At 51.7% G+C, this 17,817-nt stretch overlaps 1 protein-coding gene and 1 long non-coding RNA gene across 7 annotated transcripts in view; one reads left to right on the top strand and one right to left on the bottom strand.

Annotated features, from left to right (window-relative positions):
• EXOC3L4 (exocyst complex component 3 like 4) overlaps nucleotides 1–8,615 on the top strand; it is a 21,616-nt gene extending 13,001 nt beyond the window's left edge. Inside the window, exon 11 of the mRNA XM_064292929.1 lies at nucleotides 1,000–8,615. Within this exon, the coding sequence (XP_064148999.1) occupies nucleotides 1,000–1,192 (193 nt within the window). The 3' untranslated portion in view covers nucleotides 1,193–8,615. The remainder of the gene's footprint in view (nucleotides 1–999) is intronic.
• LOC135232627 (uncharacterized) overlaps nucleotides 1–17,817 on the bottom strand; it is a 21,285-nt gene extending 3,468 nt beyond the window's left edge. For 3 of the 6 annotated variants that reach the window (XR_010323223.1, XR_010323224.1, XR_010323225.1), the window contains exons 1-3: nucleotides 17,706–17,807; nucleotides 7,192–10,983; nucleotides 855–5,955 (exon numbers count right to left, since the gene is read on the bottom strand). This is a non-coding gene — a long non-coding RNA (uncharacterized LOC135232627). Of the gene's footprint in view, nucleotides 1–854; nucleotides 5,956–7,191; nucleotides 10,984–17,690 lie in introns of all 6 variants that reach the window. The other 3 variants (XR_010323226.1, XR_010323221.1, XR_010323222.1) reach the window with 3 other exon arrangements.

The following is a 17,817-nucleotide window of genomic DNA, read 5'->3' as shown; positions in this document are numbered from 1 at the left end:
GGGGGATGGGGGGCATGAGAAGCCGCAGGGAAGGGCGTGCTAGTTCCGGTGGGCTGGGGACCCCTCCCGTGGGCTGGGGGCCCCGCTGGGGCAGAGCTCGAATCCGGGAGGAGCCTATGTGTATGCGCGGTGGGGGGGGGGGGGACCGAGGCGCCGGGGTCGCGTCTCAGTTTCGGGCAGGGCCTTTGCCTTCCCCACACTCCACCTGGCCTGTCCTTGTTCAGCCCGGTGGAGGGCGGTCTCCCCACCTCCTGGGACTCTGAGGGGAGGCGCGCCCCCTCCTCTGGGAGGAAACCTCTGGAAGCCCGAAGTTCGCGGGCCCAGCCGCCTGAGCCAGGCCAGCTTGAGGGAGGCAGCTCTGATCCCGGGGTGTGTGTTGGGCCACGATGAGTCATCGGAACCCGTGGAAATCCCAGCCCGAACCTCCCTGGAGCGGCCTTGGAGATTCCGGGAAGGGGAGGGTGCAGAAAGCCCCTGGGCCGGCCACTTCCCTGCCCCACGTCCTCCCCGCGCCCCCGTGGGCGGAGTTGGGTTGGCACGGGGAGCCCCTGCCGGGGTTCCCCTCCCCCTCCACTCTCCCTTTTTCTCTTCTCCCTTCCCCTTTCCCCTTGCCCTTTCCCTCCTCCCCACTCCTGGCGTGGGTGCTGCGTGCCCGCCCAGTGCTCATCCTCCCTCCGCCATGCTGCCTCTCCCCTTTCTCCGCACCACAGCGGGGTGCTGCTTGGCTGTGCGGGGCGGGGGGGGGGCCCATAGTGCTCCCAGAAGGAGGCCTGGCTCCTTCCAGGGCCCACGACCCCCTGACTTGGACCCACCCGCACCAGCCCGTCGCCCCCTCCTTCCCTCCCAGCCCTCACCTGTTTCTGGCCTTGTGCAGGCTTGGCCTCCCAGGCCGGGCTCCAGGACCGCTGGGTACACGCAGGAGCTAGGGTACCCCTCAGTGCAGCCTGGCGTGTCACTGGCGTTGCTGGGTCTGCAGTGAGGGGCTGCGTGTTTCTGCAGGCGGGAGCACGTGCTGGCCCTGCTGGCGCTGCGCCGACTGGGCCGTCGCCGGAACCAGCGACTGTTGCAGCATGCTCAGCGCCTGCTGAGGGCCGCGGCCAAGGCTGGGGATTCTGGGGCCACCAGGGGCCGCGTGCTGTTTGCAGAGATCGAAGTGCCCACCTCCGTGGACGTTCTGATCACCTGCATCTAACGGGCCACCACCAGAGCTGACAGCAGGTTGTGGATCTGTGGTTGGCGGAGGGCCAGCTACCCTCCCCCAGGCACCCAGCCCCAAGCTTGGAGCCCATGGTCATGGAATTTTCCCCTCAGCCATGCACGCCTGCTTTGCCGGAAGGAACAGCGATGATGGGACATCTGAGGCATTTGCGGGGGAGTACTGAGGTGGCAGAGACTATCTCCCTTACTGTGCAGCCTCCCTGCCTCACTGTCCAGCCCCACCCCCCCATCTGGGAGAGAAGAACAGAGTATTTATTTTTAAACTAAATGTGAATTAAAACGGTGCCTCCTTAAGAAGGGTCTGTGTCACGCTGGCTGGGAGTGGGAGGCCTGGGTCCCCATGCACTGAGGGTCTGTCTGGGCTTGGGGGCTCGGTGATGACTCCACGTGGTGGCTAGCCCCTTCCTGCCTTTAGTCCTATTGTATAGGTGAGAAGACTGAGGGAGGTCCAAGCTGGGAAGGCCCACACCTGTGGCTGCATAGCCAAACAGGCTGACTCTGGGACTCTGGGTCCACTAGCCTCAGGTGCCAAGTGAGCCTCGCCCAGCTGCGTTTGGTCTTGCCCTGGGGGGGACAAGAAGAAGGCAAGGCTTGTTCTGCAGCTTCAGGTATTTAGGCTAGATGTGAGAGGAACTTTCCAGCAGTGAAATTTGTCAGGCTGCTGTAGAGCAAACGTCACCCATGGAGCATCGAGACGGGGGTGACCCTGCAGGCCTTAGCTCTGGAGGTGGGGCTGTAAGGAGTGTGCACCCTGTCCCTCCCCCTCCCGCCCCCATCCTTGTCTCGAGGAATGCTGCTGCTGTAACTTGGCTCCAGCCTGGGCATCAGGCTGCCAGGAAAGCCATTTGCATTGGCAGCCTTGGGCTTGCCAGGGAAGCTGAGTAGCTGAGATGGGGATTTACAGGGAGATTGTGATCGAAGCCTTCCCTTTCCTTCCCCATCCTTTACACAGGCCTCACCTGTCTGAGAGAGGTGGAGCAGTACTGCAGGTGGGCCAAGGGACCTAACAAAGTTGAGTCAAGGACAAGGTGAGGGCCCTGAAATGCTGCAGCTCAGTGATGGGGCAAGATCTCTCCCAACTACTTCCTTGCATGTGGACACCTAGGACCAGTGCCCACGCAGCTCTGACTCACTCCCTACCCCCAGGCCCAAGCACAGAGCCAGGTACAGTCTGGTTGGGGCCCTGGCCTGGAGGTGGTCATCTCCTCTGGTGTCAGGGCCAGCCCCCCTCCCCAACCATGGGTGTGCCTAGGCTAGGGGCCAGGGGTGAGACAGGCAGGGCTGAGGGAGGATCCAGACCTCCCTGGGTGTGGAATCCAGAGAGGTTGGGGTGCAAGACAGAAATGAGGAAGTCAAGTTCAAGGTTCCCAGGCTTCAGGGCTTGGGGTTGGGGTAGTGTGTGTGTATGTGTAAACACTTGCCAAGCAGTCTTTGTGGCAGTGGAGAAACTGAGGCCGGCAGAGGGTGGAGGTTACACTGGGCCTCAGGACAGATGGCCAGGGGTTCTCATTGCTATAGGGAAGGGGTGTTGCCAGAGGCGGGCCCCTTCCCTTAGGGGAGGGACCCAAGGGAGGAAGGGGCTGGTGATTGACAGGCTAGCCCCTGCCAGACCCTGCAAGAGACCCCAGGGGCCATCAGCAACCTTGGTGCAAGTCACAGGGGGACATAGGAACCCAAAAACCCAACCAAACTCATTGCCATCAAGTTAGTTCTGACTCATAGCGACTCTATAGGACAGAGTAGAACTACCCCATAGGGTTTCCAAGGCTGTTACTATGAGTTGGAATTGTCCAACTAGTGGCAACAGGTGTGCGTTAACCTGTACGGAAGCAGATTGCCACATCTCCTGTGGAGTGGCTGGTGGGTTCAAACCACCAACCTTTGGGTTAGCAGCTGAGCGCTGAACCACTGTGCCACTAGGGCTCCTTATAGGAAGCCTGACCTGGTCTACTCTGGTCCTGGCCGGGCTCTCCCCAGGGGGCCCCTTCGCAACCCCAGCCCTGCCAGCAGCCCTGGCTCTGCTGCTCCTCAGCCTGAGGGTGTAGGCAGGTTCTTTCCTGTCTCTGCATCTCAGTCCTAGCTGTGAAATGGGGATGCTGGGAAGGATGAAGTAAGAAGTAGCCATAAAGCCAGGCTTCTGTACTCTGTGACCCTGTGCTCCCAGGGGCCTATTCAGGCCATGGTCTGCAAGAAGCTGAGGCGGCCCTGGGTGTAGGGGTGAGGGAGCCCTGAGTGCTCAGTGACACCTGAGGTGGAGTGGGGAAGATCCCCCAGGGGTGGCTGGGAAGAAGCTGAAAGCTGAGCAGCATCTGTCCTCGAGAGCTTCACACAGCCAGGATGGCCTTCCTGGCCTGCCTAGAGGTTTCTAGGCCCAGAGACAGGAAGCCGCGATTTTCTTGGCAGGCACTGTGCACGCATGTGTATCGGTACTTGGCAGAGGGGGTATGTGTACATGTGTGTGCATATTTCTGTGAGCCCAGTAGTGTCTGGGGGCTGGGGTTGACTTCCTAAGGCCAAACCTGGGTGAGCAGGAGGGAGGAGGAGGACCAGAGGGTGGGTGAGGCCAGGGAACCTGGGCTGATTCAGAAACAGGACTCTGGAGGGCTCTGCTCAGGATCCTCTCACCCCCTACCAGATCCCATGAGGCCTTGCAAAAACCCTAGAGTATTTCTTTGGCCATCTTGTTCAGGCAGGCATGGGGGATGCCGGGACCTGGGAGCCTGGTTCTCAGAACTTTCCAGAGTTATTGGCTAGGTTGTTTCACTGATGACGCGGTGTGTGTGTGTGTGTGTGTGGTCTGTCTGTCTGTGGGATGTGCTGGCCTGTCAGTGCCCCTGGAATGGAGGGGTTTTGCCCAGCCCCCATGCTCCTCCGTGGGGCAGGACAGCCTGAGGCCATCTCATTGGACCCTTAAGCTTATACCCCAAGCCCCGCCAGCTGTCCCCTGGTCCCAGCCCCTGCCTGTCCACTTCCCCCAGCTACATCCCCTTCAGGGCCCAGCTTGCCTTCCCCCAGGGCCACCTGTCCCCTGGGGCTCCTTCATTTACTAGGGTTGCCTTTGGTCTCTATCCCTGAGCTGGGGGTCTTTGAAGAGGGGCTTGCTCTGAGAAATGTCTGGGGCCCTGGCCAAGGCTGGAGTTGGGGAGGGCAGTGAAGAGATGCAGAGGCTGAGCCTGCTTGAGGCAGGAACTCCCGTCTGAGGGGCTGAATCTCAGCCTGCTTGGCCCAGGGAGGGCATGGAATTGGCAGAGTGAGGGGGCTAGAGTGTCTACCCAGCTCATGCGGGGGCCTATAACCCCTGTAACCCACTCCCCCTTCTGGTCCCCTGGTTCTCAGGTCCAGCCCCTCTGGGTGTGTCCTGCTAGAAAAGTCCATTGAACAGAGTCGACAAAACCGAGTTCAGATCCCAGCTCTGTGGTGCCCTGGTTGGTGCCCTGGGTCTCTCCCTTCTCAGACTGTAAAGGGAGAGATGGCCCTGGAGGCAGGGGAGCATGGGGACAAATGGAAATGTCCACAGAGGTCCTGGCACCAGAGGTGTGGTGTGAGTGGTGGTCAGCCATGTCACCGCCAGACCTGGTCAGCCCCTCCCTCTTCCTTCCTTGCCCGGTGACCCTGGCCTCTTCCTTCCCGCCCTGGGCCTCAGCAGACCCCTGAACATCAGGGCAGCACCTTCATCATTGCAAGGCCCCTCACCACTGCCTGAGAGGGTCCCCAAGGCTACCCTCCCTCCCAATCTCACTTCCTCCTTTTGTTTCCAAAAGAGGCCCCTTTGGAAACTCCAGCAGACAGGGGTAGGAGGCTCACCCGCCCTGTCGGTGTCTGCCTGCTGCCAGCCGAAGGCGACACTGCTCTTCCCCAGCCAGCCAGTCCGGAGTGCTGTCCTGGGGGCTGCGTTGATGAGGTGTGAGCACCTTCTGAGGGCATACTAGTGTTCACTGTAGGAAGGGTACCTGATGGAGTATCCAAAGAATGTCCCCCTGGGATTGCATCGTTGAGTTTAAGCCTTTCGGGATTTCCACTGTTTGTATCATAAGTGGAAAGTTGCTTTGAATCATGAGGACTTTCATCTGTACCACCTATAGAAAGAGCGGTACCAACTACCTGCTGAGTCCGTGGTGAGAACAAATCCGAGGAATTATGAGACGTGATGTGTGGTGATCTCCATTTGTAACCAGGTATGAATGAACAATCAATAATAGGATCACCTGTAGATCTTGATTCAGGCTGAGAAACTAGCCAGATGGCTACCTCTGTGATTTTCAGGCTGCAATGCATGAACTATACCTCGACTATGGTGGCCTTTCTTTCGAGTGTGGACCCTGCGTGGCTTTGTCCCAAATGTTTGAAATAACTGGTTTTGAATTTGAAATCACCCTGACAAAGTGAATTTCAGCATCTTTGTTTACATGATCCACCCCAACAAAGATCAGTTATGCGTCTTCAGCGTCACAGCCGCCATGTTGGATTCTTTTACATTTTTCTGTGGTTCTGATGGTTGTTCTTCCCCGTCCAAGAAGAGATCTGCCATTTTGGATTTTTGTTTTTTTTTACTTGAAGCAAGTGGTCTCTTCGCCTTCCAGTGCTTTCTTTTATACATATTGCCACCAGTTCCTGAAGTTGTGGGATTCGGGGGGACTCAATATTTGCCAGTCTGTGCCACAGGGATGGGGAAGCTGGTGTGTCCTGGCCATTATATCCTTGAGAAATTTTCTGGTTTTCTGTTTTTTTTTTTTGTTACTGTAACATAAATTTAAATGTCATTTGTTTACATTTTTTAAAAGTTTTAACATGTTTCTGTCCAGATATTTTTTCATCTTATTTTCCTATTTTAACAAATGACATCTTGAACCACTGAAATACAGCAAACCAAACACAGGAACAAACATCTTTGACCCTAACTCACTGTTAACTGCTGCATGTTCTCTGAGAGACACATTTGAAAGCTTTTATTATTGGCTAAACTAAACTAATTTATGCCAGAATAGTCTTAGAACTATATGCTGTCTATTTTCATATTCTCTAACTTTAGTTTTGATTCTGATATTCTTAGCATTTGTCCTTCTATGAATTCTGTCTCTAAAAAGTCTCGTTAAAGATCATCGCCCTCTTAATTTTTTTTGTCTTTGGGAAAATACAATAATTCTGTTGAGTCCCTGGGTGGCACAAATCGTTAAGCACTTGATTATTAACGAAAAAGTTGGTAGTTTGAAGTCAATTGGCAAAATAATTCTATTATGAAAACATTCTGCATCCCACTTTGAAATGTGGCGTCTGGGGTCTTAAATGCTAACAAGCGGCCATCTAAGATGCATCAATTGGTCTCAACCCACCTGGATCAAAGGAGAATGAAGAACACCAAGGACACAAGATAACTAAGAGCCCAAGAGACAGAAAGGGCCACATGAACCAGAGACCTACATCATCTTGAGACCAGAAGAACTAGTTGGTGCCCGGCCACAACCGATGACTGCCCTGACAGGGAGCACAACAGAGAACCCCTGAGGGAGCAGGAGATCAGTGAGATGCAGACCCCGAATTCTCACAAAAAGACCATACTTAATGGTCTGACTGAGACTAGAAGAATCCCGGTGGTCATGGTCCCCAAACCTTCTGTTGGCCCAGGACAGGAACCATTCCCGAAGACAACTCATCAGACATGGAAGGGACTGGACAGTGGGTAGGAGAGAGATGCTGATGAAGAGTGAGCTATTTGTATCAGGTGGACACTTGAGACTGTGTTGGCATCTCCTGTCTGGAGAGGGGATGGGAGGATAGAGAGAGTTGGAAGCTGGCAAAATTGTCAGGAAAGGAGAGCCTGGAAGGGCTGACTCATTAGGGGGAGAGCAAGTGGGAGTACGGAGTAAGGTGTATATAAACTTATATGTAACAGTTTGACTTGATTTGTGAACGTTCACTTGAAGCTCAATAAAAGTTAATAAAAAAAAAAAAAAAAAGTTGGTAGTTTGAACCCACCCAGAGAGGCCTCGAAAGGCCTGCCGATCTACTCCCAAAAGATCAGTCTTGAAAATCCTGTGGTGCTTAGCTCTACTCTGCAACACGTGAGGTCGACGTGAGTCAGAACCGATTCGTTGGCAACTGGTGGTAACTGGTTGTATTTGACTTTTTTTCTCCATCACGGATTTGTTTAATCCAAACCTGGTTACTCACTGTGGCAACCCTAAAAAAGCCGATAGGAGAATGAACTTTGTTATCTATGAAAGATTTTTAAATGCATAGCGAATGATTAAAAGTTTGAAGGTAACAGGTGGTCAAAATATGTGTGTGTGGACTGGTCCTTTTTGAACCTAAATCTCTTAGATTGATACCAAAAAAACCAAACCCATGGCTGTCGAGTTGATTCTGACTCATAAAGACCTTTCAGGACAGGGCAGAATTGCCCCATAGGGTTTCCAAGGCTATAAATCTTTATGGAAGCAGACTGCCACATCTTCCTCCTTTAAGTGGCTGGTGGGTTTGAACTGCTGACCTTTCACCTAGCAGCCAAGCACTTAACCGCTGCACCACCAGGACTCCTTATTCTTAGACTGATGCCTGATTGGACATGGGGCCTTTCTCCTCCTCATCTCAGCTCTCTCCTAAAATGACCTTTCACAAGGCTCTCTCTCCCACAGCAAGTGATGATGCATAATGAACAAGTTCAACTCCCTTTTAGGAAATTCAACCCCCTTCTGGCAGAGGGCAGCCCCTGGGCTAGCTGCCTGCGTAGCCCTTCTCAAAGCAGCTGTTATTTCCAGGAAAACATCTGCAGAGCTTGGCCCATAGATGAGAATACCACCCTGTGAGTGGAGGACTGAACCCAGTCAGAGCAGTGAAATAACTTGCCCAGGGTTATCCAACCTGGAAGGTGCAGAGGTGGGATTCCAGCCCAGGGGCATTGGAACCCAGAGGCTGAGCTCTTAACTGCTGTAGTGACTTGGAGGAGGGGGAGGGGACAGGGACAGGAAAACTGGAAATCATTGAGCAGAGCGCAGGGTGGGTGCCCCTGAAACAGCAGGACTTCTTATGACCTTTCCCTTTCCCAGAGTCCTAAGATTCCATTATTTCTTAGATCGATAGAAGCCTTCTCAGCCTCTCCCTGTCCATAAAGTGAAACCACAGGAATCCTCTTCGGATGAGTTAACTCCATTTCCAGGAACGAAGACAAATCCCTTGGAGTGAAGCAATACACAGGTGTAAGTGATGGAGTTCAGAGGGCCCAGGTGGTCCCAGTGGCATCACTAGGGTTGATGTCCCTGTCTTAGTCATCTAGTGCTGCTATAACAGAAATAAACACGTGGATGGCTTTAAAAAAAAAGAGAAATTTATTCTCTCACAGTCTAGGAGGCTAGAAGTCCAAATTCAGGGTGCCAGCTCCAGGGGAAGGCTTTTTCTCTCTGTCAGCTCTAGGGGAATGTCCTTGTCATCAATCTTCCCAGGTCGAGAAGCTTCTCAGTGCAGGGACCCTGAGTCTAAAGAAAACACTGAGCTCCCAGTGCTCCTTTCTTGGTGGTATGAGGTTCCTCATGTCTCCCTGCTCGCTTCTCTCTTTTATATCTCAAAACAGCTTGATTTCAGACACAACCTAATCTTGTAGATCGAGCCCTGCCTCATTAACATAACTCTCTCTAATTCTGCCTCATTAACATCATAGAGGTTAGGATTTACAACACATAGGATCACATCAGATGACAAAATGGTGAACAATCACACAATACTGGGAATCATGGCCTAGCCAAGTTGACAGATATTTTGGGGGACACAATTCAATCCATAACAGCCACCCAGTGCTGTAACTTGTGGTGTCACCCCTCCCCCATAAACCTCCCGTACCAGACTACACAGAATCCTTAGTAATGTTTTGTATACTAATGTACTAATTTTAACCGTAGAATAATATGTGGTAAATATAGTCGGAAATTGCTTAAATATAATATTTCTTAGATGATATAAATACAACAAAATCTACATTAAATTACATTATTAGTTTCAACATTATTAGTAACTGAGCAGAAGTGTTTTTTTATTTTTCTCCTTTTCCTTTAATTACTATTTCATTCTCAAAAAAGTTATTGACATAGGTTCACAAGTACTAATTACTGCAATGTTGTCACCATGACACCAGAAAATTTGCCAATATCAGTGACCATAAAAACACCGGCAGCAACAAAAACCACCACAAGTGCTTGGAGCACATGCAGACAACAACACGTGATTCCACATTCCACTAAATTCTGTCTTAGTTACCTAGTGCTGCTGTAACAGAAATACCACAAGTGGGTGTCTTTAACTAACAGAGATTTATTCTCTCGCAGTCTAGTAGGCTAGAAGTCTGAATTCAGAGCGTCAGCTCCAGGGGATGGCCTTCTCTCTCTGTCATCAATCTTCCCCTTGTCTAGAGCTTCTCAGCGCAGGAACCTTGGGTCCAAAGGAACTTCAGCTCCCAGTGTTGCTTTCTTGGTGGGATGAGGTCCCCATGTGTCTCTGCTCTCCTCTCTTTTTTATATCTCAAAAGAGATTGATTTAAGATACAACCTAATCTTGGAGATTGAGTCCGGCCTCATTAACATAAATGTCTCTAAACCTACCTCATCAATGTCACAGAGGCAGGATTTACAACACATTGGAAAATCACATCAGATGACAAAATGAAGGACAATTACATAATACTGGGAAATACGGCTTAGCCAAGTTGGCACACATTTTTGGGGGACACAATTCAATCCATAACATTCCACCCTTTGGCCCCCCAAAATTCATGTCCTTGCCACATGTAAAACACACTCACCCCATCACATCATAGCAAATTTGAATACTAGCCGTATTAACTGCTCTTCCTTATAGGCATATGAATACCACCCTATCACTGACAGCGTTGTACTTCAGGATAGATCTTGAAATGTTCTTTTTGACAATGAATGCAACACCATTCCTCTCCAAGTTGTCGTTTCCAGCATAGCAGACCATGTGATTGTCTGGTTCAGAATGGCCAATAACGGTCCATTTCAGCTCACTGATGCCTAAGATATCAATGTTTATGTGTTCCATTTCATTTTTGACGACTTCCAGTTTTCCTAGATTCATACTTCGTACATCCCACGTTCCGATTATTAATGGATGTTTGCAGCTTTTTCTTCTCATTTTGAGTTGTGCCACATCAGAAAATGAAAAGTCCCGAAAGCTCAACTCTACATCATTAAGGTCGACTCTTTGAGGGGACAGCTCTTCCCCAGTCGTCTTTTGAGTGAGTGCATTCCAACCTGAGGGGCTCATTTTCCAGCATTCTATCAGACAATGTTCCACTGCTATTCGTAGGTTTTCACTGGCTAAATCTTTTCAGAAGTAGACTGCCAGGTCCTTCTTCCTAGATGAAGATGAATGAATTGAAGATTTTAACCAATTTCCTCAGTCTAAAATAGATTGAACACACAATCAGGGTGCACTGATAATTACTGGCGATTGGAATGCGAAGTTGGAAACAAAGAAGAATCAACGGCTGGAAAATATAGCCTCAGTGATAGAAACGATGCCGAAGATAGCATGATAGAATTTTGCAAGACCAACGACTTCTTCGTTGCAAATACTTTTTTTCACCAACGTAAACAGTGACTATACAGTTGGACTTCACCAGATGGAACACACAGGAATCAAATCAACTACATCTGTGGGAAGAGACGATGGAAAAACTCCACATCATCAGTCAGAACAAGGCCAGGGGCCGACTGTGGAACAGACCATCAATTGCTCATATGCAAGTTCAAGCTGAAACTGAAAAAATTAGAACAAGTCAACGAGACCCAAAGTACAACCTTGAGTATATTCCACCTAAATTTGGAGACCGTCTCAAGAATAGATTTGACACGTTGGACACTAATGACTGAAGACCAGACGAGTTGTGGAATGACATCAAGGACACCATACATGAAGAAAGCAAGAGGTCGTTTAAAATACAGGAAAGAAAGAAAAGACAAAAATGGATGTCGGAAGAGACTCTGAAATTTGCTCTTGATTATTGAGTAGCTAAAGTGAAAGGAAGAAATGAAATAAAAGAACTGAACAGAAGATTTCAAAGGGCGGCTCGAGAAGACAAAGTAAAGTATTATAATGACATGTGCAAAGACCTGGAGATAGAAAACCAAAACGGAAGAAAGTCTCTGCATTTCTCAAGCTGAAAGAACTGAAGAAAATTCAAGGCTCAGGTTGCAACATTGAAGGATTCTATGGGGAAAATATTAAATGACTCAGGAAGCATCAAAAGAAGACGAAGGAATACACAGAGTCACTATACCAAAAAGAATTGGTCGACGTTCAACCATTTCAGGAGGTACCATATGAGCAGGAACCGATGGTACTGAAGGAGGAAGTCCAACTGCACTGGAGGCATTGGCAAAAAACAAGGCTCCAGGAATTGACAGAACCCCAGTTGAGGTATTTCAACAAACAGATGCAGCACTGGAGGTGCTTACTCGTCTATGCCAAGAAATTTGGAAGACACCTACCTGGCCAACTGACTGGAAGAGATCTATACTTATGCTTATTCCCACATCCCTCTCGAATGTGGAAATTATCAAACAATATCATTAATATCATACGCAAATATAAATTTGCTGAAGATCATTCAAAAGAGGCTGGGGCAGTTTATCAACAAGACACTGCCAGGAATTCAAGCTGAATTCAGAAAAGGACGCGGAACCAGAGATATCATTGCTGATGTCAGATGGATCCTGGCTGAAAGCAGAGACTACCAGAAAGATGTCTACCTGTGTTTTGTTGACTATGCAAAGGCATTTGACTGTGTGGATCATACCAAATTATGGATAACATTGCAAAGAATGGGAATTCCAGAACACTTACTTGTGCTCATGAGGAACCTGTACATACATACAGAGGTAGTCGTTTAAACAGAACGGGGGGATGCTGTGTGGTTTAAAGTCAGGAAGGGTGTGTGTCAGGGTTGTATCTTTTCACCACACCTATTCAATCTGTATGCCGAGCAAATAATCTGAGAAACTGGACTATATGAAAAAGAACCGGGCATCAGGATTGGAGGAAAACTCACTAACAACCTGTGTTATGCAGATGACACAACCTTGCTTGCTGAAAGTGAAGAGGACTTGAAGCACTTACTGATGAAGATCAGAGACCACAGCCTTCAGTATGGATTACACCTCAACATAAAGAAAAAAAAAATCCTCATGACTGGACCAATAAAGTAACATTAAGATAAATGAGGAAAAGATTGAAGTTGTCAAGGATTTCACTTTGCTTGGATCCACAATCAATATCCGTGGAAGCAGGAGTCAAGAAATCAAATGATGTATTTCATTGGACAGATCTGTTGCATAGGACCTCTTTAAAGTGTTGAAAAGCAAAGATGTCACCTTGAAGACTAAAGTGTTCCTGACCCAAGCCATGGTATTTTCAATCGCCTCATACGCATGTGAAAGCTGAAAGATGAATAAGGAAGACTGAAGAAGAATTGATGCCTTTGAATTGTGGTGTTGGCGAAGAATACTGAATATACATGGACTGTGAAAAGAACAAACAAATCTGTCTTGGAAGGTGTACAACCAGAATGCTCCGTAGAAGCAAGGACGGCAAGACTATGTTTCACGTACTTTGGACATGTTGTCAGGAGAGATCAGTCCCTGGAGCAGGACATCATGCTTGGTAAAGCAGAGGGGTGAGTGAGAAAAAGACCCTCAATGAGCTGGATTGATATGGTGGGTGCAACAATGGGTTTGAGCATAACAACCATTGTGAGGATGGTGCAGGACCAGGCAGAGTTTTGTTATGCTGTACACAGGGTCGCTATAATTCAGAACTGACTTGATGGCACCTAATAACAACATCAGTCATAGCAAAGGTCTTAATTCAACTCCACGTCCAAAATGTAATCATTGTAATTGGCTAATAATGACAGCTCTGAACTGAGTGCATTAACCTGTTGCCCTCAAGTTGCTGTCAACTCATAGGGACCCTATAGAACAGAGTAGAACTGCCCTGTAGGGTTTCCAAGGAGCAGCTGGTGGATACGAACCACAGACCTTTTGCTTAGCAGCCATAGCTCTTAACCACCGCGCCACCAGGGCTCCACATTTGAAGGCTCAGAAAGTAAATTAGTATAGAGTTTTAGCCTCATAGGTATATTGATAAATGTAAACTGGGCTTATGAAAAATGCATTTGTTGTTATAACTAACTACCCAAAACCCATTGCCTTCGCATTGATTCTGACTCATAGCGACCCTATAGGACAGAGTAGAACTGCCCCACAGGGTTTCCAAGGAGTGGTTGGTGGATTTGAACTGCTGACCTTTTGCTTAGCAGCCAAACTCTTAACCACGACGCCACCAGGGTTTCTATAACTACAGGGATATTTTTATAAAAAAATAATAAATTTCTGCTGAGACACTGCACAAAAATTTTATAGAACAGTCATTTTGGTGTCACCTCCTCTGACAGTGTCAACTGGTGCGGTTGGCCCCACATCTGAGCCCCCACCATCGTGCCTTCCTTCCCCAAAGTCCAGAAGCTCTGGGCTTTCGCGTTAGGAGGGCGTCCCAGCACCTCCAGCCCGCGGAAGGGGCAGGCCCTGTGCTGGTTTGGGGCAGCCTCCTGCCCCTTCTGTTCCCTCCCCCGTCTCCCCCTTCAGTGATGAGTTTCCCAGGGAGCCCTTGCCAAGTTGACAGGTGTCTGTCATTAGGTGGTACTCTTTTATATGGACCAAGCTCGGCAGCTGTTTTCCTGGAAACCACTGTGGCTCTGAGAAGGGCTCTGAAATGGGGCTGACGCTGGGGCTGCCTCAAACAGGAAGAGAGTTCAACTTGGTCATCTTGCATCACCATCTGCCGCAGGAGGCCCTTTTAGGAGAGAGAGCTGAGATGGGGAGCAGAAAGCCCCATGTTCAGCCCGAGAGGGCTCCTCCAGGAAGCCCTTCTGCACTGCACTCCTTGGGAGGCTGCTGGGATTGAGGTCTCAGTTCCCTATCTGCCAGACCCAGAGAGATGTCCCTGTGATGACTTCCTCCTGGGAGAAGGGGAGGGGCTGTTAACAAGTAAACAGCCTCCCTGGGGTGGAGGTGGGGAGGGGTGGGAGGAGAGGCAGTCTATGGGTGTGCTCCAGGTCTGGTGACTGCTCTCAGGTCCCCCTCAAGCATGGGAGGGAGTGCTCTGTGTGGTAGCCCCTGGTCAGCTGTCCTGGCTCTCACGTGGTCCTAGGGGAGGTTAGCAAATTGCAGCTGAGGCCCTGGGCCGCTCCAAATGACCCTAAGCAGGTCACTTCCCCTCTCAGGGAAGACCGGTGGCAGCAGCAACCCCAGCCTCAAGGCCTCAACCTGTGTGTCCACTGATGTCCTCTGAAACTTGGTGTCCTCATCCATCAAATCTGGGATAAAATGGCTCAGTGCAGCTAGTGAATAGGACAGTCCCAGGAAGCAAGACCCCAGGAAAGCTCCAGGTGGAGGGCGGCCTGAGAAGTGAAAGGGAGAAGCAAGGCCAGGCCTGTCCAGAGCCAGGGGCAGGGCAGTGGGAACTGCAAGTCATGGTGAAGGGGGAAGTGGGCCAGCAGGCCATCAGGACGACAGGGGAGGAGCTGGGGACACCCTCGAATTCCCTGTCTCCCCTCTTGGGGAGCCCACCCACAGTCAGCACCCACCCTTGTGACCAAGGCCACCAGCCAAGCCAGGCCCAGCGACCCACAGCCCCTCCACACCTGGATGATCCCCCTGCCCAGCCTTTGCACCTGCTGACCCCTGCCCCAGGATGCCCTCTATAGCTCCCCTCTTGGAGGGAGTGCCCCTCCTGCCAGGCCCTCAGCCAGTCGGGAGAGTGACTGGAGGGAGGATCATGAGCCAGGTTTGCCCTGCATTATTCTCGGGGCTCACCCTGGGCGTGTCCTGTCTCTTGGCAGGGAAGTTGTGGGGCTGGGTTGGTCCTTCCTGCCACCCCATAGGATGGGGGTGGAGAATTCAATTAATTGACTGAATGAGGTGATGGAAAGATTGGCAAATCATTTTTTGAAAGATGAAAAAGGAGTAGAGGGCAGCAAAACTTCCCAATTCTGTGCTTGATCTGTTTGGCCTGACTTATATACATCAAGCTTCAGTTCAGACCTTTAGCAACACTTTGGGGGAAGCAATACAGCCCAGTGCTTAGTGAAAGAACTCCCAGCTCCACCGCTGGCTGGCACATGACTGGGCCTCAGTTTACCTCATGTGTGAAAAGGGGCTAGTTAAGCAGTAGCCACTTCATGAGGCCATTTCAAAGATGAAATCCGTTAACGCAGGCAGAGCACTTAGAGCAGAGCCTGGCAGCAGTGGAGGCCAACCAACCAAAGTCAGCTGTGTCAGCCCTGCCCTGGGTGTCCCCAGCCTCTGAAACCCTGGGTTGCGTGCGAGGAGCTGACCATGGCCCCTCTCCAGGTGCTGACACACCTGGCTTCTGGGCTGGGCTGGTGGGGGGAGAGTCTGCTTCACTTGTCTGCTCCCTTCCAGCCAGGTGGAGCCGCCTGCTGGGGAGGCAGGGATGGGCTGTGGCTGGCTGGGATCTGGGGAATGGGCCTCTTTGGCTGGGATGCTCTGGACCAGCATCTGAAGTTCATTTCCTGCTGGGGTGGATTTCTTGGCTGGCCTTTGACGCCCCTGGAAGATCCAGACCCTGGGGGCCATGGAATGAGAAAAGCTCCTGCTCCGTTGACCCTAATGGCTGTTGAGAGAAGGACATGAGATGCTCTCTCATTGGTTGGCCCTTTGTGCAGACCCTAGGCTGGGGACTTCAAGTATGTGACCCTGACCTCATGCTTGGAGCTCAAAGAGGGAAAGTGGCTGTTTCAGCCACACGGAGGAAGGCAACATCTACTTTTCCCAAGCCGCCTCCTCCGCCAGCTTCTGGTCCTCAGCACAGCATCCCTGCCTTCTCCCTCCTCTGGGGTACAGGTTTGTGGCCCAACACCTGGTGGGAAGCATCATTCCTGCCCCAGCTGAGCGTGCTCATGGCTCTTAGGGGACATGGGGTCTGCAGGCCTGCGCCCTCCCCCATGCCCTGGAGAGCTGGGATTTCATCTGAGATTTCCCAATCGGCTAAGGGCTGGGCGTGGGGGCTGGAGCAGCTGACAGGGTGCCAGGTGGGGATTGCTCAATGTGCCCAGAGCAGTGACCACAGAGGCAGCCCGCCAGGCCCCCTAGTTTCGCATCCTCATTGCCCTGCTTGCTGGGTGAACTGAGGCCAGGCCTCAGTCTCCCCATCTGTGCCTGGGAAGCAGGCAGGATGCCCCTCCCAGCCTGGCTATGCTGTGTCTCTGTTGGCTCATCTGAAAAATGGGGCTGTCGTCACCCCTGGGGGCCTTGGGCGGGGGTGCTGGGATCTGTCTTACTGCCACCTCCTGGCAGCCACCTGTCTCCCTCTCCTACTCAAGCCCCCAGGGACGGGATGGAAGATGACACTGCAGGCCCAACCTGGCACTGGGCAACCCCTCCTGAGGAGGAAGAGGAAGTTCTCAGTCCCCAAAACACCCCCTGCCCCCTGCTTGTTCAGGCGTCCCTCACTGGGACTTACGCCCAGGCTGATGGGGGTGGGGGGAGAGGAGGGAGAGGGTCAGGAGAGGGAGGTGGCATAACATGGGGGAGGGGCAAGCTCCAGTGAGAAGGGAATAGAGCTGGGAAATTCCTGAATGACATGTTCCTCTCCTGAGCACAGGAATTCCTAGCAAGTGAAATAGGGAAGCCGGTGTGTTGCCAATGAGTTCCTTTTACCCTCCTTTTTCTACCATACAGACCACAGAAACAGGGCTTAGATGGGGGAACTGAGGCCCAGAAAAGGGCATGACCTGCCTGAGGCCAGTGGAGTGGGGGCAAAGCTGGGCCAGGTGGCCACCTAAGCCTGAGCCCTGGGGGTCTGGACCCCAGGAACTTGTTCTGGCCCAGCTGCACCCTCTCCAGAGTTGGGCAGTCTTCACCGAGAGTCCTGCAGGCTTGAATTCAGACCCATCCACTTACGGTGTCACCTTGGACATGTCACTTCACCTTTCTGACCATCAGTTTCCTCGTGTCAACGAGACTCAATAATGGTCGTGTGTGCAAAACCCCAGCACAGCTCCGGGTGGACATCGGTGCTTTGTCCATACCCTGAGCAGCCCTGCAGCTGCCCTTCCCCAGGGCTGCCTCCTCCAGGAAGTCCCCCCGCCCCCCGCCCCATGCCTCCATGCAGCCACAGGAGGCAGTGCCTGGGAAATGGGAGGCTCTCCCCAGAGTGGGCGACTCTCGCGGGGCCTGAGCAGTTAGGGTGGGACGGTCCCCTGCAACCCATACGGGGCGGAGCGCTCCGGGTGTAGGCGCTGGCTCTGTGACCAGGGATAGTGTCCTGGGGGGCGCGGACCCTTCCCAGGCAACCAATCAGGGCCGTCGTCAGACAATGGGCCACGGCCGGCCAATCCCGGGGCTACCGAGCTCCCGGGGTGCAGTTACCCGGACGCCACTTACCCGGACGCCACTTACCCGGCGGCGCTTGGCTGGCACTCTGTCCCCGGACCCCAGCCCACTGGTGGGAGGTAGTGGCCCCGCTGCCCCTCCGCTGCCCCCGTCCCCTGCTGGGCGGGCCCATCGTCTC

The sequence above is a fragment of the Loxodonta africana genome, chromosome 10 (genome assembly GCF_030014295.1).
Source record: "Loxodonta africana isolate mLoxAfr1 chromosome 10, mLoxAfr1.hap2, whole genome shotgun sequence".
In the NCBI taxonomy this organism is placed as follows: domain Eukaryota; kingdom Metazoa; phylum Chordata; class Mammalia; order Proboscidea; family Elephantidae; genus Loxodonta; species Loxodonta africana.
This window is presented reverse-complemented; position numbering and strand designations above follow the sequence as displayed.